The 22,739-nt window shown below is 42.8% G+C and overlaps 1 protein-coding gene across 5 annotated transcripts in view; it reads right to left on the bottom strand.

Moving 5' to 3' along the window:
* The window catches only part of PATJ (PATJ, crumbs cell polarity complex component), a 332,827-nt gene that overhangs the window by 241,478 nt on the left and 68,610 nt on the right, over positions 1-22,739 (bottom strand). For all 5 annotated transcript variants that reach the window (XM_027852793.1, XM_027852795.1, XM_027852794.1 and 2 more), the window contains exons 15-17: positions 15,274-15,408; positions 5,861-6,022; positions 191-325 (exon numbers count right to left, since the gene is read on the bottom strand). In XM_027852793.1, coding sequence (XP_027708594.1) covers positions 191-325; positions 5,861-6,022; positions 15,274-15,408 — 432 coding nt within the window. The remainder of the gene's footprint in view (positions 1-190; positions 326-5,860; positions 6,023-15,273; positions 15,409-22,739) is intronic.

Below are 22,739 nucleotides of genomic sequence, written 5' to 3'. Positions count from 1 at the left end.
TGTGTGTGTGTGTGTGTGTGTGTGTGTGTGTGTGTGTGTGTGTGTGTAGACTGTTAGATAAGTCATTACTTATGGCTTCTTGCTTTTCTTGGTTAATATAGCTGAACGCTTGATCAATAGCTACATCTAATAAAGATATGTTCAACAACACAAAATAGTCAAAAAAATGAAATAGTATAGAGATAATGACCTGGTAGTCCAAAATGCTGAATCCCAAGCCATCGACACCTTTAATTAACTCAATTTTCTTCACCTCAGTCGACCAGAGGGCCAATTCCCCATCATCTTCATCATCATTAGTGTGAACCTCTTCATTGGGGTTAACCTGAAACACAAAATCAGAAAACTTCAGACCTATCCCTTTTAGGTCTTAAAAAACAATGGGGCATTTAATATCTGAGATCCTGGAATGCTGGTATATAATGGCTGGACAATATAGTAGACAGAGGAGTGCTGGACTTGGAACCAGGAAGATCTGGCTTCAAATGCTGCCTCAGATCTAATGAGGTGCATGCCCATGGGTAAAGCACTTCCTGTCTCTCAGGCCCAGCTTCCTCATCTGTAAAATTAAGGTCATAAGAGCACCTACCTACCAAGGTTATTGTGAAGACCAAATGAGATCATGCAAATCAAGTGCTTTACATACCTTAATATAATACTAAGTAATATGAGGTGTTTTTTATTATTCTATAGGATCTCAAAGCTTCCTTTGACATTCTATAGGAACTTAAAAAAGACTTCTTTTTTTTTAACACACTACAACACAATCAGAAACATCAAATCCACATAAAAATTCGAGCAATTTAAAGAACATCTTCTTGATCCAGACTCTTGAACGTTGAATGTCTGTATCAAAGTAGTAACACTGACCTCCTATACTTCCATGAGCTCTGCCATCCCATTAGAAGCATAAAAGGAAAAATAAGCATTTAAGGCATGTCTTTAGACGGAAGATCAGAAAAGATTAATAATGTAGCATCCCCTGAATTCTTGATCATTATATCAAACTACATAGAAACAACTGTTAGGATAACATTGTTTGTCTGACCTCCACCCTCCCTGGCCCATCTCATCTCCTTTTTCATTATCTAGTTCTCATGAATATACAGCTAAGATGAACTGACTTTTGAGAAAACTTGACCAGCATGAGAAACAACAAACTGAGTTATAATGAGCTGAGCTATAATAAATTGTATCAAACACTCAATTGTGAAGAAATGATCTGCAAACAGAGCTCCTTTCTTTTCACGGAGAGGCAGGAACTCCAGGTGTGGCATGTGAAATACTTCTTTGGATTCAGGAATTAAGTCCTCTTATTTGAAAGTTGTTTGGGGTTTGTTTTATTTGTTTTATTTTCTTTTTTACAAAGAAAAATTCAATGGGCAGTGGGCTTCAAGGGGTATTGCTGTGTCTTGCTTGAATATAATGTAATTATTAAAAATGAACAGCAACCATAAAGCTGTTTAGAAAACTGGGGTAGAGTTTTGATTAATGGCATAAAAAGGTATCTTCCCTGAAAAGGCAAATGGAAGAAAAACTGTGTACGGGGGAAAATAACTCAGGGGAAGAAGGGGAAAACCAATAATGATGTCAAAACCAAAATGAATCACTTGAGAAGCCAGATATGTCCAGAGAGACAAAGAGTACACCCAGTTGATGTTAAAGGTCAACACTGAGCCCAGTGTGGAGGCGAGCAGGACCAACCACCCTCATTCTAGCTCCTGAAAATGATTAAAGAGGCAGGAACTTAAGAACCATTGTGGAACTTAAATCTTGCAATGAGGATGGAAGTTTGGCATCTAAATCCTCCCTTCAGTTTCATCCCAGTAGCTAAAACGGAGAAGATTCTAAAGGAAATGATCCCATCCTCCCCTTACAAAGGGCAAGTGGAAGGGCTGCCTGATATGATGGATGTGCTCTCAAAGGCAGGTACTTCATGTGCTCACTGATTAATCAAATAACATTCATATTTTGGCCAAATGAGCTAGCCAGGCAGGTCTGAAATGGAATGTGCTGATACTCGGGAGAAATGGAAGTCAAAGAAAAGTTAAGTTCAAAAAGAGCAAGGAGCCACCCAAAACACAAGTTTATAGGACTCTCAAGGCATATGAAGTGTAGAAGGTGACACAGTCCAACCATGTAGGTAGAAACCACTATGTGTATATGTGTGTGTGTGTACGTGTGTTTATCTATATCTCGATAGATATAGATCTAGATAGAGAGGTGCACATACACACACACACACACACACACACACACACACACACACACACACACACTCCTCTCTTCCAAACTTCCACTTTTGCCAATTCTGCATAAATGTGCAGTTACAAGACAGAAAGCAATCAGCTAATGGCAGCCAGGCAGAAATTTAGCATAATTTCTAGCTCCTGTTCACCGATGATGGGGACGAATGATGGATGGGGAGCGCACCGGTAGCAAGCTGAGCTGGTGATTTGCACACCACAGAAGATGAGGTCAAAGGCATTTTTCTCACCCTTCACAGGTAAGTCACCACAAAGCAGTTCATTTCAGAGGGGTCACAAGGCCCCAGCAGGCGAGCTCTCTGAGCTGACTGCTGGATGGCTCATTCCATTCAGGTCTGTAAACATTTATTAATCACTTACTTGCCCAGAGCACAGTGCTAGGGGAGAAGCAAAGTTAAGGAAACACAGGATTCTTGCCTTTATAAAGTTCACAGTACAGTATTAGGGGAGTAGGAAATAGAATAATTATTATTAGCAAAATGATAATGCAACCCAATAATTACTAAATAAACTGCTGCTGTCTTCCCCCAAAATGCCTTGTATAGATTCTGTTTGTGTGTGTGTGTACACACATACACATACATACATACATACATATACACATATACACATACATATGTATACCCATATATACACATATGCATATACATGTACATACATGTATACATACACATACACACATATATGTCTGTGGCATCTCCCCCAAGAGGACATAGGTTCCTCGGGAACAGCAGCTATTCCATTTCTGTCTTTGTACCCTCAGTACCTTTAATAAGGGCACACAGTGGGTCCTTAATAAATGCCTGCTTTTTGATGGACTGATTAAGCACCTACTATATGGAAAGCAGTACATGAAACATGCATAGTAACTATAATACAATTTCTACAGATCTGTAATTATATCATTGAGAGAGAAAGTGAGATTTCATAGATAATGCACTGGGGAGTCAGACAGAATCTCACTCATGATGCTCACCAGCTGTGTGATCCTTTGGCAAGTGACCAAATCTCTCTGGCCTCAGTTTTCTCACAACAATAAAAAGGGCAGACTATAGCCAGCACCTAGCTAGCTGGACAGCACCTGGATAGCTCACAGGGTTGTTGTAAGGAAGAAATGAGACTATAAAGTTACAAATGCTAGCTATCATTATGTTACTATTGTTTTTGTGCTTCTCAAAATTTAAGGTGCTCTAAATGGTAGCTCGGCAAATCTTAAATTGCTAGGTACACTCAGTTCTTACTCCTATGATTCCTTCCTCTAATTGCTGCACATTGGATCCCATCCATGATAAATACAATAAAGAGACAACCAAGTACTCTATGAAGTCTAGGAGTAAAAGCTGTCTGGAGGGATCAGAGAGAGTTTCCTGGAAGAGGTGGCATTTGAACTGGGTAAAAGATGGGGAAAAACTGAACCAGAAGAGAGAAGGGCAAGAGAATGCTCTAAGCACAAGGAAGAGTATAAACAGAGACACGGAGGAGGAAGAAGGAGGAAAAGGCCAGACCACGGAGAGGTGAACTTTGGCCAGAGCATAGAACATATGGAATGAAAGATGGAAAAGTGACAGTGGGGAGTGTGATGCAGTGGAAAAACCATTACAAAGAATCTAGAGCAGAAAGATGGTGGACAATTGGTGAAGAATGAGGCATTCAAACAAGGCCAATACCAATACCTCTATGTGTTTTGCTTTGATACATTTTGTTGTTATGAAGGATGGTTAGATTTGATAGGGGGTGGGGACCACTGGAAATGACACCTTTTCTTTTTTTTTAAAAAAACATTGTCTTCACAAAAAAAATAACTTACAAGATCTAGAATCTTGGGATGTTGGCTTCGCTGTGCCACTATCTGTGTGACCTTGGAGAAGTCACTCTACCCCCATGGAACTCAGTTTTCTCCTTTTTAAAAACATGGTGATTGACTAGGTAACTTAAAAGTCCCGTGGGGCTCTAAATCTATTATCTGATGACTCCTAGTAGGGAGAAAAATCACAATTGTGTTTATATACTTAATTAATACTTAGTATTTTAACTGCTAAAATTATATGAGATCATAGATGGCAGACCTCTCAAACCCCTCATTTTCAAAATGGGTGAACTGAGTCCCATTGCTGAAAATCAGGTAACAACTGAGTGTTGGAGGCAGAATTTGAACCTAGGTCCACCTGGGTCCATAGCTATTGGGTTTCTCATTATACCACACTGCCTCCCTTTATATAGTCTGAGTCAGTCAGTCACTAAACATTTATTAAGCACCAACTACGTGCTGGTCATTGTACTAAACATTGGGGATGCTAAAAAACACAAAATCGGTCCCTACTCTCGAGGATCTTACAATCCAATTGAGGCCAACAGCTAGGGATAAACAAGTTGACTACAGGCTCTACTGGGGATGGTGTCAGAGGTCATGGGGAAAGAGGGAGATTGGAGAAGCCACTATTCCTTCTGACCTCCGAGGTCTGCACAGGATTTTACAGATTCAACTCAAAGTTGTTCTGCAACAGATATACTTTAAAGGCTCTGGGAAAGAAATATCCTTTCCATGTTTAAAACCCAGCAATATTGTCACTTTGGGGGCTGAAACTGTTTCCCCAGAAGGAAACAGGGCACTCATGTCCAACTCAGAGTTTTAGAGAATTGTCTGAGGTACAAAAGATTAAGCAACTTGTCCAGGGTCACACAACCCACTGGTGCCAGAGGAGAGTTGAACCCAGGTCTTTGTGACTGAGCCTGGCTCTCCTTCCATAATATCCTGCTAATTCTTGACAAACGTCTTAAACTGGGTCAAAGTGAATTCAGTGGGAAGTAATGGAAGGTCACTGGAAGTCCAAGTAATGATGGAAGAATGTACTGTCCCCCAGACCCCATTTAGTCAACTCGGGCAGGGGCCTGTTGCCTCTGGGATCAAACAGAAAGTCTTTTGTGCTGGCTCCTCTTCTAACTTCCCGTTCTTTTAACACTCAACTCACCTCCAGGTATTTCACAATGCAGTGATCCTCACCTCTATGCTGATCCTGGCTTAAGACCCTCCATCTCTGGGCATTTTCACTAGCTGGCTCATGCCAGAATTCTCCTTCCTTGTCTACACCTCCTGGCTTCTCTGACTTCCTTCCAGTATATGCTAAAAGCCAACTTTCTGCAGGAAGTGTCTCCTTATCTCCACTAATGTGAATGCCTTCCCTTTGCAAGAATCTCCAATTTATCCTCTATACAGCACTACTAGAATGTGAGTTCCTTGAGAGCAGGAAAAAAGGTTTTGCCTTTCTTTGTATCCTAGTTTTTTGTTGACTTCTTTGTATCTCCAGTGTTTAGCGCCATGCTTGGCACATAGTAAGTGCTTAATAAATGTTTGCTGATTTCTTTATATCTCTAGCACTTAGCACAATGCCCGGCACATAATAAACATTTTACAAAGGCCTGTTCATTTGATTTGTTCCGGAGATAAAAGTGCATAGTTATTACTTTGATGTCAATTTGGAGTTACAGGACAAAGAGTGGACTGGACCAAGATAAGAAGTAGTAATTTTATGAACAAGGTGTTTCAGTGATACCATGGGCTTGGCTAGCTTAGCTAGGGTCTATTTCATGAATACCTTTGGTTCATCGATGACGATATCGGTGACACTCGCCTCATCCCCAAAGGCGTCATCATCAAAGAGACGCCGGCAGCAGACCAGAGTGAAGGGGGGTGGCACTTCTTTGAGAAAAGACACTGCCTCTCTGCGGGATTTTCCGGAGAGCTGAACACCATTGACCTATGGAGAAGACACATAAGTCAGACACTAAAAAGGGCAGATGCTGCCATTAAAAAAAAATTCCTCATTTACACAAAAATACACAAATAAAACAGAAAATCATTTTCTTCCCCCAATAGCAAAAGCTCTAATTTAATCAAATGATTTTTCCTAAAGCTTGAGTGCTTCTGTTAACAAGCCCCTAAAGTTAACATAAATCAAGGTTAATCCCCTCATTGAAAGCTATGCACTAACTGCCCAGAATGTGTGAATGGTGCAATTATCATTAGACAATTGATGGCAGGCTCCTCAACTCCACTGCTGTTCACAAGTCTACATGCCTGTTGACAATCTCATGGTCAGAAATCAAAAGAGATCTCTAAAGTCTAGAACCCAAGGGCAGATCTAGTAAGAGTAAACTGAATTTGTATTTGTATTTGTAAGGGGGAATCTTTATTCAGGTCAGGGTGGGGCCAGCAGGGCTCTAAAGTCCCTTCCAAATCTGAGATCTTATAATATTGATGAAATTCTGCCACATTATCCTTGTATCTTTGATTCATTTTACAATTATAAATAGGACACAAAAAATACAGATGATTTCTAAGCTTGGGAGGTTAGATACCTGGAGCCACAAACCATATAACAGATCAGAACAGATAACCCCCAAGATGACTCTAACATTATGACAGTGACTCTTCCCACAATTTCTTTGTTCATAGGCCCAGAACGTATAATAGGTGTCATCTCTATTGCATCGATGATGGCCTATCACCATAGGAACTCACAGGGGCAAACAATGAGGATCCTGATACGGAGGGGAGATCAAAACCTTGAAGGAATCTCACAGGTGAAGCCACTGAAGGAGAAGTCATGAGCCCAGTCATAAAAGTACCAAGTGCTGGAAACACGACTTGATTCCACGTCCAGTGATGCCAAGTTTGGCACATGTTTCTTTGCTCATCACATAGAAGAAACATCGCTAAACATAGGCACCACTGAATCTTCCCCTCCATGTTTTTATTTCATAAGGACTTGAGGGACTAACACTAGGAGATGTTTATAACTAGGTGGGAGAGAGAGACAGAGAGACAGAGAGAGAGAGAGAGAGAGAGAGAGAAGAGAGAGAGAGAGAGAGAGAGAACACAAATACATGAAGAGAAAAAGAGAGAGCAAATGCATTGGATCTGAAGCCAAAGACCTGAGCACTACTAGCTGTATGACCCTGGGCAAGTCACTTAACCTCTGTCTGCCTCAATTTCCTCACTTCTAAAATGAGGACAATAAGAGTGCCAACTTTCCAGGCTTGTTGCAAAGATAAAATGAGACAATGTGTCTAAAGTGCTTTGCAAACCTTAAAGATACAGATAGATACATAAATAGACAGACATATGGTAGTCATTAAAATGCTAGTTTTTTAGAAGTGCACACACTTCCAAAGAAGGACACCCAAGGAAGGCTTTCAGAAATTAATAAAGAATACAGGTAACATCTTATTTCCAAGTCTGCCATGCCTTTAAAATACCCAGGAGGATTGTTTTCTGGACAAGTGCTTTGGGGTTGGCAGAAGTGGGGAATATAACATGTAGTCTTCAATTCCTTTCTGTTTCTGTCTTTTCTGCTTCAACAGCTTTCAAAAGCTGGCACTCAGATCCATTGGGAGTGAAGTTCAAAGTTTATCAAGAGCAGAGAGGTGGAGGTATACCAGGGCAAAATGTTGCATACATTGTCAGATGCAGATGCTTTTGTTTAATTGTTTTTCTATGTCAAAAGGAGGGCTCTAACTAGAAATGGGGATGATTGTCATACAAACCAAAAGGCTTATTTTTAAAATCTAAGTCAAAATAGAATGGACCAAGGTTAAAAAAAAACACTTTTGGACTTGTCATAACAGAAAGAAGCTGGAAATAAGCATTTCAGTCCATTAAAGAGTTTGGAATACATTGTATTGAAAGTTTAAGAGACATGGGAAATGTGCATTGGGAAGGATTCTAAAATTCATTTATATAAGAGAGACATACAAGAGTACAATTAGCAGTTCAGAGGGAAAAAGTCCTGCTAAGCAAAATCTTTTTATCCATTAAGTTTTAGTTATTGAATGATAAGGCAAGACCCCAAGACATCCACTAATGCATTCAACAGCCCCAGATGGTCTTCCTGTTCTAGCAGCCTCTTCAAATGGATTTATAGCAACTTTAACTTATTCCTTAAAAAAACAAAAAAGGCCATCTTTTCTTAATTTTTTAGTCTGTAATTTGATCACAGGAGAAAGACATAAGGTTTATGGAAGTTTATAAGAGGCTGCTTTACAAAGGAATGGTTTCTGAGAATATTGAGATTTTAGGAAGAAAACAAGGTCCTACTGATATAGCTTCTAATTTATCTTTAGATCTGTGGGCAAAGATTTTATTTGTACCATTCTGGAATAATGCTCCACATGTATATAGGGTATCGCAAAACACTTAAAGTGGTTTAAAGCTACAAAAGTTTTTGTACATTTAAACTGCCCTATAGCTTTCAGGACACCTCATAACAAAACAAATGGATACCCATCAATTGGGGAATGCATGCCTGAAAAATCTATGGGGCATGAATGCAACGGAATATTATCATACAGTAGGATACGACGTGTATGATAGGTTCAGAGAAAATATGGGAAGATTTGTATCAACTGATGAAGAGTGAAAAAAAGCAAATTGTAGGCAATAACTACAACAAAGTAGTAATAGCTATTGTTGGTTTTTTTGTTATTTTGTCCTTTGTCATCAAAGAGTATCACTGGCATGACAGGGAGACGTCTTGCCTCCTGCATCAACCAGATTTAGGTGAGGCAGAGCTGCACAAAGTCATCAGCCTCAATCTCTCTTCCTGAGTCATCCAAGTCCAGTGGCAGGACAAAAGTCAAGATGACAGGCGATGGGCTGGGATGCAGCGATGACCACGGCATCCCCAACGGCTGACCAAGCTCTAAGCCCTCCACAGCGCCTGCTTCAGTCGCCTTCATGGCCCTGGGAACAAATTGTTCTCATCCTCCCATTCTGCCAGAGGAAGTCTTCACATGCTTAGGGTAGATAGCCCTCATTCACTGCCAGGTTTGCAGCCCATCAGTTACTCGCAACCTGGTTTAGCTCATCTGCGAATTTTATCAGCAATATTATTAGATAATAATGGCTAATATTTAAATAGAGCTCTAAGATGTACAAAGCACTTTATACTCATGACTCTCCTAGGACGTAGGTGCTATCATTATCTTCATTTTACAGATGAGGAAACTGAGTAAAAGAAGGTTAAGTGACTTGTCCAGGAACACATACTAGTATCTGAGTGAGGATTTGAACTCGGGTCTTCCTGATTTGAAGGCCAGGAATCTATTCACCACACCAAGAAGGCTGTCAGTATTCCAATTCATTGAAAAGCAAGTTAAAAGTTAAATAGAAGAAAAATCAGTGGAGGTCCAAGAGAATCGAGAGGCAGGACATCACGGAATGAAGAAGGTGTTAGAAAACAAGAGGGGGAAGGGACAGCAAGGACCAAGTGTCACATACCCTGTTAAACAAAGTTTCTGAAACAAGAGTAGAAGCCCCAAATCTTAGCGCTGCAAGAGGCCACAGGAACCTCTAGAACCTGGGATCTCAAGCTTCTCTGCATTATGTATCCCCTGAGCAGGTTGAAACCTGTGGGTCCCTTCTTAGAATCACATGTTTAATTCCACCAAATAAGTACACAGGATTGCAAAGATATAAATTCTATCAAAATAGAGTTATTAAAATGTCTGTTTTTTAAGGTCACAGATCCCAGGTCAAGGACCTGAGGCAATCAGACACATAACACTTACTAGCTGTGTGACCCTGGCCAAGTCACTTAACCCCATTGTCTAGCCAAAAAAACAAAAACAAAAACCTGAGGCAGGCAAAGAGCACTTGGCCTGGAGTCAGGAAGTCCTGAGTTCAAATCTCACCTCAGATACTTATTAGCTTTGTAACCCCAGGGTGATTCACTTCACTTCTTGCCTATGTTTTCTCAGCTGTAAAATGGGGGTTAACAATAGCACCTCCCTTCCCGGTTTTTGTGGAAATCAGATAAGATAACATTTGTAAAATAAAAATAATCTCTTCATTCAGTGCCTGGCACGTAGTAGGCACTACATAAATGCTTATACTGTTCCCAAAAACCCCTGATCTAGGATTACAGGTGGGGGTGTTGCAGGAGCCCACAGAAGGGAACAGGTCTGCTGGGGATGACCCCAATAAAGAACGTCCAAGTCAGGCTTGGAACCCACAGCCATTCCAGTGACCCCAGACTGTTCAGAAAACAGCCTTGGCAAAGGAAAATGTTATTGGGCCTTGAATGCCAAAATAAGCCCCAGTTCACAATGAGAATATTTGCTGTTTTCCACCTCCTCTCCATTCAAATGTCCCTGCTGATGGTCATGGAAGTTTTCTTCTGAGGAGTTGCATAATTTCATTGCCATGCTAATGTCTACAACTGACTGTGTTTATGGTTAAGTGCCTTTCCTAGGAGACCAAGGATTTATGTAGCAAACGGGAGATCAGCTCTAATGCCTGCAGCAGGCCTAGGGATGGATCAATAGTCTCTAGAAGGCTCTCTCAAGGGCCTATCATTGCTCGGGAACTTAGCCCCTGAGCCAGACACACTTCCCCCAGCCCTTAATTATTTACAAAGCTATCAGCTTCTGCTATACACTCACACACTCACTGGCACACTTGAGAAATCTAACCGTGGCAGGAGAACTGGACCACGTCCCGAGGCTCCTGACAAACGCAAGGAGGAGGCGAAGTACAGATTGGGGAGGCGACGGGAAGCCTTCGATGCCTAAAAAGCTGGGATCTGACCCAGAGGACAGTGCACTGGACCTGGAGTAGGGAAGACTCGAGTTCAAGTCTTTCCTCAGGCACTGTGTGACCCTTCTCCCAGACTCAGTCTCCTCATCAATAAAACAAGGATCATCATAGCATCTACCTCACAGGGTTGTTGTGAGGACCAAGTGAGAGAGCATATAGAAAGCACTTTACAAACCCAACAGCACCAGATAAATGGTACCTTGGATTACTATTAGTCTAACTGCTTCCTGAATAGAAATCCCCCATGTAAGATCCCCGGCGAGTGGACACCCAGATTCTTCTGCAAACCTACCCAGGGAGAGAGCTGCCACCCCCAGGGGCAGCCCCGTCCACTTGAGAGAAGCTCCGGGTAGGAATGAGGGGAGGGGCTTTACCTAGGATTTCAGAGACAGAGGATCTCCCCTGAATGTTAGCCCCTTCCCTCTGTGGATTTTCTTCACTTTTTCCTATATTGATCTTGTTTGTACATATTTGCATGTTTTCTCTGCAGTTAGAAGGTGAATTCCTTGGGGCAGGGGAGGTGGGTTTTTTTTTAAACCTTTCCTTGTATCTGTAGGGCTCAGCAAAGGGCCAGGCACAGAGCAGGCAGCTGACACACGTTTATTCACTGACTAGGAGGCTCTCCCGTTTTCTCTGCTCTCTTCCATGCCTGGAACACTCCCCCTCCTCATCTCAGCCTCCTGGCTTCCCAGCTGCAATTCCTCCTTCTAGAGAAGGCCTTTTCCTTAATGCCAGGGCTTTCCTTCTGTTAATTATTGCTTATTTATCCTGGATATATCTCAACTGTACTTATTGTGTGCTTATCGTCTCCCCCATTAGACTGGGAGCTTTTCAAGAGCATGGACTGCTTTTTGCCTTTCTTTGTATCCCCAGTATTTAGCTCAGAGCCTGGCACTGAAATGCTAACTGGTTAATTCCTGGATAAAGAAACTCACTCTCCCAGTGCTGGTCAGCACGTGCTCAGCAATTTACAGTCCAAGAGACTGGTCTGGGAGCACTGAGGATTTAAGTGACTTGCCCAAGGTCACACAGCCAGGATGTGCCAGAGGCAGACTGGAACCCAGGTCTTGAGCCCACTCTGCCACTCTTCCTCTCTAGCTCCTGTTCAGGAAGGTTTTCCTGACATCAAGCCTCTTTGCTTCTCCACACCTCTGCAACTCCCCATTCTCTGGGGCCAAAGAAAACCAAGCTTACACCTCTTCCTCATGACTGTCCATCAAAGGTGCAGCACACAGCTATCTTGTTCCCACACAGAGCCTTCCCTTCCCTAGTCTCAAAATCCCCAGATAATCCTCAGAGGACACAGACTCAAGGCCCTACCATCCCCAAGACAAACATCATGGTGGCCCTCCTCTGCATGCTCTCCAGCTAATTATCATCCTTCCTAAAGAATACAATCCCTGAGAAATGGTCTTACAAGGGCAGAGTATTATGCCTGCTGTTTCTCCTTGAATTCGATCATAAGCCCCTTGAGGTCAGGTTCTGGGTCACTGTTCATCAACGTACATCCCCATGCTGAGCACCCAGGAGTAATTATTTGCTGAGCTGCAGTATTTCATGTGCAGCATTTTGCTGTAACAAATTATAACATCACATTTTAGGTTTTTATCTTAGTGTACATTTAAATATTTATTTATCTCATTACTTATTCATTTAACTTGTCTCCAATTATTACAGCACTGCCTGGGAGTCTTCCTTACTTGCCTGAGTTAAGGGGGCACAATCCTCACCATAAATTTCCTTCCTGGGGGATTTATATAACTGCTGTAAATAGCTTCCTGGGTCTGCAGCTTGGCCCAGTGTTTGAAACTCAAAGCATATGCCTGCTTCAGATTCTGGGCTCTATGGAGCAAATAAAAAAATTTTTTTCAGTTCAACAACTTTTAGATACACTTTTGGTCTTAAATAAGAGGGTTAAAAGACTTACAATACATATAATTCCATTTGCCTAACACGAGCTGCCTATTAAGTTGTTCTCAAGCGGCCAGTTTTTATTGTAAAATGTTTAATATTCCACAAAGGCTTCCCTTTGAGATTATAATGTTGTCCCAAGCCCCGTCAAATCTCAGTTATTCAGGGACTGATTAGCCAGGAGGTCTGGGCTTATGAGCCCCTCCAGGGCTGAGGCCACCATCAGGGCAGCTCACTGCTTACAACGTCTAACCCTGGGCTACCAGACTGGGTCTCTTCATAAGCTGCTTTGGAGATGGAATAGCAAAGGAAGTGGAGCATTGGCCAGCCCTGCTTGCCGTCCCCTTTGAAGCCTCACACTCTGAGATCATTGGCACCTCTGGAAGGCAGCATCGAGGAGGGAACCATAGAATCCCACTTTTCTACTTGTTAACATCTTCAGGAGAATATCAAGCAAGAGGAGCGCTTAGAAACCAGAAACCATCTTGGAGCTCCCATCGTCATCGCTGGTCTTGTTCCCCAAGCATATGAACAATCAAAAGTGGGAGGAAGGAAGGGAGGCTACCACTCAAGCTGGTCTCCCATGGGCAAAGAAAAATCAATGGGCTATAGTAGAAAGAATACTAGAGACAGAGGCCCTGGCTTCAAATCCTCCCTCTGATGACCAGGGGCAAGCCAATGAACCTCCCTGCACCTCAGTTTCCCCATCTGTAAAATAAGAGGGATTGGACCAGATATTCACTGAGGTTCTTCCAGCTCTACATCAGGGAGCCTGTGATCCTACCAGCTCCTTAACAAAAAGGCTACCAAAGTGGGAGGTTTCCGAACGGTCCCATTGGTGGTTCTCTGGAGATGGATTAGTGGTTAGGAGATTCAAGAATGAGTATGGAGAGAAAATATGGAAGAAAAAGCAACAAAAGGGCAAACTGAGGTAGAAGACGAGGAAAAACTACCATAGTGAGAGAAAATGTCAAGAATAATGGCCCCGGAGGCAGAGGAGCTGAGTTCAAATTCTATTTCTGATGCTTGCTATCTGTGTATCATTGAATAAGCCACTGAACACCCCTGGACGTCATCTGTAAAATGAGGACAGAATATCCAGAAGAGGAAGGTGATCAACACTATCAAAGGCAGCAGAGCGGTTAAGGAGGATGAGGACTGAGAAAAGGCCACTGGGTTTGGCAATTAACAAACCATTGGTAACTTTGGAGAGAGAAGTTTCAGTTGATTGATGAGGGTGAGAGCCAGACTATAAAGGGTTTAGGAAGAGAGTGGTCCAACCATCCTGGAAAGCAACTCGCAATTATGCCAAGACATTGACTAAACTGTCACTGTCAACTGAACCCTTTGACCTAGAGATACCACTCCAGGGCATATGTCCCAGAGGTCAAAGACTCAATGGTGCTATTTTTTTTTTCAATGCGGGGAGGGGGAGCAGAGTGGGAAATAAAAGGGAGAGTTTCAAAAGAAAGAAAAAGAAAAGAAAGGAGAGTCATTGAACAATCATTTTTAAAAAATGAATAGAAAGGAACAGAAGGGAGGCCAGACAAGTAGGACAGCCTTGAAAGGTCCAGGCTGAGCACGTAGAGTCTGGATGTTTCATGAAAAATCTGGCTTTTCTGTTCTGCTGAGTAGATGCAAATTTCCCTTCTATCTGGCTCTTAAATTCAGAATGAAAACTACAATTAATTTAAGTAGCAGATCATTAAAAGACCTGCAAGTATTACATCAGTCTCAATTGATGTTCCGGACAGTTTTCATTAACTATACTTAACTACATGCTTACGATTAACTCTATCCGTAGCTAAAGCTGTCCTTTCCACATGGAAGGATACCAAGGCAGTTGCGGCTCTCAAGGAGTTCACATTCTAAGTGAAGGGAGACAACAAATATAGGAGGATTTGGTTGCAAGTCAGATGGGAAGACCAAGTGGTCTCTATTTGTGTCTATTTCATCTGTGTGTACATGCGGGGAGGGAAGAAGGAGAAGGAGAGTGAAGGAGTGACAGAGAAGGTGTAGGGAGGGAGGGAAGGAAAGAGGGAGAGATAGAGAAAGATGGAAAAAGGGAGAGACAGAGAAGGGAGAGGAAGAAACAGAGAGAAGGCGAGAAAGGGAGATGAAGAGACACAGAGATAAAGAGAGATGGAAAAGGGGAAAGACAGTGAAAAGGGAGAAGGAGATAGAGGCAGGCCTCTAGAATGCTGGGTAGAGTCTCCATAAAGGATTTGTTGGAGAATGTGGACAAGACACATATACCAGACAAGATGGGCTGCACCCACTTTACCAAGATGGCAGCTCCTTTGACAGGCTCAATAAATGGGTCACATTTCACTTGCAATGGTTCATACTAAATTCCAAGAAAAGACAATCTCTAGGTGGAGGGGAGACAGGGCTGATGAGCAATGGGAAGAGATCAGTTACAGAATCAGAGAAGTGTGGGACCTTGGGGGCTACCCAATCCAATCCATGTCTTTGAGCTGCTTTTTCTCTTCCTGAGCTCACCTCCAGCAGTTCATCCTCAGGCTTCAGCAGGTTGAGTGGGGCCACTGGCCCATCAGGCATGATGGAAGAAATGTAGTGATGCCCATTAAAGGAGTCCAGCTCCACTCCTAGCCTCAGAGTGTGGATCGGCAGCAGCTGTGGGAAACCAATCATAAAAACACTTAGGGCTCACCCCATGAAACATCTGCCCAGATATAAAAGGTTGCAGCCCAATGCCCAAAGGTGAAAGGACTAATTCGAAAAAATGATCTGTTCATCAAAATGTACACTACCCTCAGACCCTTGTGCCCATTCTTCAAGAGCATCAGACATGGGGAACTTTGGGGAGCTTGAGGATCAATCTGAAAATTCTGCTGGGTGTGAATGTTGCAGGTTCTGACAGGCAAAACTCTGCTTGTCTCATCTAGTCTCAAAAGACAAGCTTTTTACATCACTGTGAATTCAAATGCAGTAATGGTTTTTTAGGAGAGGCAGTGTCATCCAGTGGTTGGCGAGCCAGCCTTGGATTCAAGTCCCTCTTCTGACACACGGTGGTTGCCATCCTGGGCACTCTCCAGAAACCCACCAAGACAGTAAGTTCTTGATGAATCATTGATCTGCATCAACTGAGTGAATTTCCCCACAGGAAGTTCCCAATGGTGAAATCGCAGGACCAGAATTAAAGATAAACAATATTTGTCATATTTCATGACCTTATAGAAGAAACGACACATTTGAAACAGTGTGGAGTCCAGCAAACTGGCCGCCTCAAGCCAGAGGAAGTCTCTCTGACAACCTGCAGCCCTTCCACCATAAAGTATCAATCCTATCATGATGTAGATGTTTGAGGGATGAACTTCAGCTACGTTAATCATATAATCTCCACCATTCTCTTCAGGACACAAAATTTCACTCATTTATTTGGTTCTTTTCCTTAGCTGTCTCCACCTCCCTCCCTCTTCATTTGTTCTACGTCCCAAGTTGCCCCCAGCTCCTGTCATCTGCACAGTCACAGGGAGTCTGCAGAGGTTAATGCCCAGACCATGGAGGGCTCACTCACGTCCCACTACACTTGTGCTCAAACAATCCAAACAGAAACTAGTCGTCCCATTTTGTCATCACCAGCTGCTTCTCTGAAAATCTTGCCTTTCTCTGCGACACAATCAGATGCCAAGTAGGATGGCCTCTGTCCCTCCCATCTCTTGCTACTATCCTGACAACCAGCCAGACCTGACCTTTGTCACTGGTCATGACCTAGACTGTCTGTCTTTAGAGTTGGAAGGAACCTTAGAGAGCATAAGCCCAAATCCCTCATTTTATAGATGCGGACACAAACACAAAGAATGACTTTCGTGGAGCTGTGTCTGACTCAGAATCTGAACCCAGATCTTCCTGACTCTAAGTCCAGGGCTCGATGCTCTACTCTTGCCTCTCCAAAAGTGGCCAGACAAGGGGCAGCTAGGTGGCGCAGTGGATAGAGCACCGGCCCTGAAGTCAGGAGGACCCGAGTTCAAATCTGACCTCAGACACAAAGCACTAACTAGCTGTGTGCCCTGGGCGAGTCACTTAACCCCATTGCCTAGCAAAAAAAAAAAAAAAAAAGTGGCCAGATAATATGTCTCAGAATCATGTCTACTGGTATCACTCTTCTCAAAAAAGTCAGTGGCTTAAGAATTCTGGGGACACAGTAGATAGAACACTAGAAAATCTGAGTTCAAATTCAGCCTCAGACACTTAGGAGCTGATGACAGTAGACAAAGCACTTAACTTTCTATCTGCCTCAATTTCCTCAATTGTAAAATGGGGATAATAATAGCACCTACCTCCCTGGGCTGGGAGACCAAATGAAATAACACATGTAAAACATTTTGCATATCTTAAGGACAAGAAGCCTTGATGAATCCCCTTGAATGCTATTGCCTTCCCTCTGAGATTTCCCCCAATTCATCCTGTCTATATTTTGTTTGTACATAGTTGTTTGCATGTTATCTCCCCCATTGGGATGTGAGCCCCTCGAGGGCAGAGATTGGATTTCTGCCTTTCTTTGAATCCTTAGCACTGAGCACAGAGCCTGGCACACAGTAAGTACTTAATAAATGCTTGTTGACTTGGTTTTTGCCACCACCACTCCCCTAGGGTTTCCAAATTTCATGCCTTTTCTGGTCTTCCACTTTTCTTATATAAATTTTGGCCTTCTTTCCTCCCCATCCAATCCAGAGAAATCCAACCTCCAGCTACTCCATAAATATTGAGGATGTCAACTGGCCTAAGGGCCCTCCAATACCGCAGTACATCAAAACGAAAGAGGCTAGAACACTCAGAGAAATGCATCAGGAATGGCAGTTCACCCGCTAATGCTTGCCAGCCAGCGCGCTTTGTTCACTGATGGACCACAAGACTATGGGGGAGATGGTGTCAGAGTAGCTCAGGCCAATCCATCACCTGGACCCACAGGCTGGGTGGAAATCCTGCTGACGGTAGGGGGTCCGGCAGAAGAACTAACACTAGCCTCGTGTCATCCATCTTTCTACGAGACAGGCATTGCAGCACAAAGAGAAAGAACTCTGCTACTCTCGGCAATTTCTGTTTCAGTACCCCAGCACCGAAGCAAGGCCAAACACTGCACCCAGTCCCTCCCCTGACCTGAATCTCCCTTCCGTGCTTCCACCACCAGCTCCTTCAATACGGACACTGCTCAATGACTCCACCACCAAGACCTTTCTTAATGTATTTCTCCTGGGGGGGAGAGAATGACAGCATCAGAGAAGAGACTAGAGCATCTAATTCCCTAAGCAGCAGTCCTCTCCGCCGGCAGCTGAGTGATATGGGGTCAGATCATCCATCATTCAACTACAATGATCTGTGTGACCTTGAGCAAGTCAAGTCAACAAGCATTTATTAAGCACCTACTATATGCCAGGCACTGTGCTAATTTCTGGGGATACAAAGAAAGCCAAAAGGTAGTCTCTCTCATAGGCACGTCACTTCACTTTCCCTGTGGAGGTCTCATTTTCCCAATTTGTTCACTGAAGAGGCCATACCTCTAAGGTCGCCTCTTGCTCTGCAACCTAATGCTATGGATTGGGCCAGACACTCTTTTCTTTCTTTTCTTTACTTCAGATAATAAGGTGTGACTGATACTTTCTATTCTTACAATCTATCCCACCAACCTGTATACTCTTCCAAGCTCAGAGGATCAGCCGGAGAGCCAAAGAGGCTGGGTACAAATCCTCCCCACATTATTGGCTCCCTTTCTGATGCTGGGCAAACCGTTGAAAGTCTACAGGCCTTGGTTTCTTCACCTTCTTTCAATATTTTTTTCAATTTCATTTTTCCCTCCCTCTCACCTTACAACAACTGGAAGGGGAAAAAGGAAAGGAAAAATACCTTCCTTCTAACAAACACACAGAGTTGACTAAAACTAATTCCTGGAGTATTGGCCACATCCGAAAATATACGTGTCTCAATCTACATCCTGAGTCCATCACCTCTCCATCAGGAGGAGAGTAGCAAGTTTCATCGATCGTTCAATCAATAAACATTTATTAAGCATTTAGTATATGCCAGGCACTCATCACCAGTCTGGAACTGTAGTTGGTCATTGCATCGATCAGAGTGCTTAAGGCTTTCAACATTGTTTCTTTCCTGTATTTTTGTTATTGTAAGAAAAGTTCTGGTTGTGCTCACTTCCCTCTGTATCAAGTCATATAAGTTTTCCTTTTTCTCTGAAATCATCCCATTCATCATTTCTCTTATCATCACAGTATTCCAGTTCTAAATCTACGATCAATTGTGCGGTCTCTCCAAAGAAAAGAGAGAAGCAGGGAGTCTCTTCTAGACAATTCCATGGGTAGGTGGAAATATTACCCTCCCCCTCTGAATGGGATTCATGCAAAACCACAGGGCTTCATGTCCAGTGATATTAGGCATGAAGGTGGTATACGATATTGCTGAAATCTATACATTATCAACAGAACTAGCTAATGTAAGTTTCCAAAGGGAATCCAAGTACATTCATCTTTCTGGGGCTTCATGGGATATGAAGCCTAATAAGACTGCCTAATAAGCATATTCATTTGCCTTCATATTCTTTTAGTATCTCAACACATCAACCACTTCATAAGTCTCTTTCCATTATCTATAATAATAATTTATATTTAGTCAACTTAATAAGTATTTATTAAATACCTACTCTGTATCCAGACACTATGCTAGGTACTGATGAAACAAATGCAAAAGTAAGACAGTGTCTACCCTCCAGATGCTTGTCATTTCCTGTATTTTAAGGTTTACAAAGTAATATTTACACACACACATACATATGATATATAATGTTATATATTATGTGTTCATTATGTTATTTATAAAATTATGCGTATATACATATGTGTGTGTGTATATATATATATATATATATATTTTTTGTTGTTGTTGTTGTTGCTGTTGTTATGGTGTGTGTGTATGTGTGTATCTCACCCCTACTTCATTTAGGATTCCTGCGTATGAAGAGGTAACAATGTTAATTTGCAAGGATTGGATGCATTGAATAAATGAATGCATGAGGCCTTCAAAGGATGGCATTCTCCATTTTTGGAGGCTTAAACAACCCTGGCAGCAAAGGACATCAAAAAATTTTGCTTTCCGTGGATGACTTGGAAAAACAAAGGGATGGGACGTGTTTATCAAATATGCAAATGGCACCATGTTGGGAGGGAGAGCTAAGACTGGCTAACACAGCCAGGATCCCAAAACTCCTTGATAGAGGAAAGTAGAGAGTGGAATCAAAGATGAAATTCACTAGGGTTAAATGGAAAGTCTCACATATGGGACCAAAAATATCCGAGTCACACAGGTGAGATGAGCAAAGGCACTCACGGTTAAACAAAAGTTTCTCTGAAAAAATTAAGGGCTTTAGTAAATCAGGAGACTGAGTGAGAAGTATGATGAGATAGCCACAAAAAGCCAATGCAACCTGGCTTCCAGGAACAAGAGAGAGGTAATGTTACTGTATCCAGCACAACTGGAGCATTGGGTTCAGCTCTGGGCACCCCACTTTAAGAATGATGCCGATAAGCAGGACAACATCTAGAAATAGCAACCAGCACAGCGAAGGGTCTCAGGTCTGTATCGCAGGAAGAAAATGTAACAGAAATCGGGTATTAGAAAAGGGGAAGGAGGAGAACAGAAGGGAGTAATCATTAATATAACACCTACTATGTGCTAGGTGTTGTGGTAAACACTTTTTATAAATATGATCTCATGAGATCTTCACAAGAATCTGGGGAGCTGGGTGCTATCATTGTCTCCATTTTACAGATGAGGAAACTGAGGCAGACAGTGAACAAAACTAGTATGTGATTGGAGCTGGATTTAAGTCACTTCTGAACTCGGGTCTCCCAGATTCTAGACCCAGCTGTCTTCAAGCATTTGATGGGCACTCTTTAGGAAGAGGAACTCTATTGGCTCTGCCTAGCACCATGGGGCAGGCCAACAGCAAAGGGTAGAAGCTCACAAGAGGCAAATGTGTCTTGAAGCCAGGAAAACCTTCTTAAGAGTGGGGGCTATCAGAGATGCCCCAGGAGGCAGTGGGTTCCACCTCATACTACAGACCTCCAAGCAGAGCGGCATGGCTGAGTGGCCAGCGCTTAAGTCTTGAAGTTGGGAAGACCTAAATTCAAATCCTGCCTCAGATCATGCACTCCTGTGTGACCCTGAGCAAGTCCTTTAACCTCTGTCTTCTTCAGTTTCCTCATCTTTAAAATGGGGATAATAATAATATCTACCTCCCAGGGTTGTTGTGAGGATCAAATGAGATACTATTTGTAATAATGATGATGATAACAATAATAACTAACATTTAGATCGTGGTTACTATGTGGCAGACACAGCGCTAAGTGCTTTAGAAATATCTCCTCGGGGCAGCTAGGTGGCGCAGTGGATAGAGCACTGGCCCTGAAGTCAGGAGGACCTGAGTTCAAATCTGGCCTCAGACCAAACACTTGACACTTACTAGCTGTGTGACCCTGGGCAAGTCACTTAACCCCAATTGCTTTAAAAAAAAAAATTTCCTTGAGGGCATTCTGTAAACTGACAAAGCCTTATAGAAATGCTCACTGTTATTGCTGTTGCTGCTGTCAGAGCCTGGCACGTCACATTGGGTCTGGCTGGGGCTGCACTAGATGGTCCGTAAGGTCCCTCCCAACTCTGAGATTCTTCAACTCGAGAGAAAAGGGCAAGAGGAGGAATGGGGGCATTGCCTCATCTTTTCCCAAAGATCAGAGGACCTGGAGGGAGTATGAAAGTACAGCAAAGTAGTGGAGAGAGTGAAACATGTAGAATGAGAAAGAACTGGGTCTTACTTCCACCTCAGATGCTGACTAAGCATATGACCATGGCCAATTCCTGTCTAAGCTTCAAGTTTTTTCATCTGTAGAATGGGCTTAAAGTCCAGGTCTTATCATAAAAATCGAAAGAGAAAATGTGTAAAGTACTTGGCACAGCTAAAAAGAGCTATAAAAGCTCAGCTGTGTGTGTCATGACAAATCCCAATGAGATACCAAAATACCAAATTATGGTTAAGGGAAAGGCAAGCAAATGTGAACGGTCCATTAGTCTACTTGAAATAGAGACCTCAAGGTGGCCCAAAGCAAATGTTCTAATATTGAGTGTTCTTGGAAGGAAGGAAAACAGAATTTATTAAGCACCTACTATGTGCCAGGCACTGTGCTAAGTGCTTTACAAATCATTTGATCCTCACCACAACCCCGTGAGGTAGGTACGATTATTTTTTCCCATTTAACAGATGAGGAAACTGACTCAGACAAAAAAGCTATGTGATTTGCTAAAGGTCACACAGGTAAGGTCAGATCTGAACTCGTGTCTTCCTGATTCCAAGCCCGGTGCTCTTCCTGCCGTGCCATTCATCTGCCTCTCGTTCACCCTCAATATCCTTAAGATCAACAAATTGAGTTGCTTCTATACCTGGGAGAGCTCCCACGTGCTCTTGCCCTTCATTGGGAAATCATCAGCTCAGCTCTTCCTCCTGATACCACATTCTCAGAGACTCCCCGGATGATGACCAAGGAAGAAATGTCCATCTTTTCCAGGGTGGGGAGAAGGAAAAGGGAGCAGCCGTCCTCTGGGAGCCTCAGGTCAGACTGGATAAGGATGCAAGGTTTCATATATATTCAGCAGCAAAGTTCGGCTGCTCAGGAAGCAGAAGAGGGCACCAGGGTTGGGCCCAGCTTTGGCCAGGGAAGGCATGAGAGTTGGAAGGGACCTCAGAGGCCTTGTAATCTGACCCCTTCATTTTACAGATGAGGAAATTGAGGTCCAGGGAGCTTCAGTGACTTACCCGAGGTCACATTGTTAGTAAGTGGCAAAATCAACACTCAAACCCAGGTCATTGAACGATAATTCCAGCAACCTTGCAACTGCATCATGTCCCTGGATTCCACCATGGGGTCTTAGGCAAGAGCCTGGCTGGT

This window comes from Vombatus ursinus, unplaced genomic scaffold, assembly GCF_900497805.2.
Source record: "Vombatus ursinus unplaced genomic scaffold, bare-nosed wombat genome assembly UNPS02009824.1, whole genome shotgun sequence".
Taxonomy (NCBI): Eukaryota; Metazoa; Chordata; class Mammalia; order Diprotodontia; family Vombatidae; genus Vombatus; species Vombatus ursinus.
The sequence above is the reverse complement of the archived record's forward strand: the minus strand, read 5'-3'. Positions and strand labels throughout refer to the sequence as shown.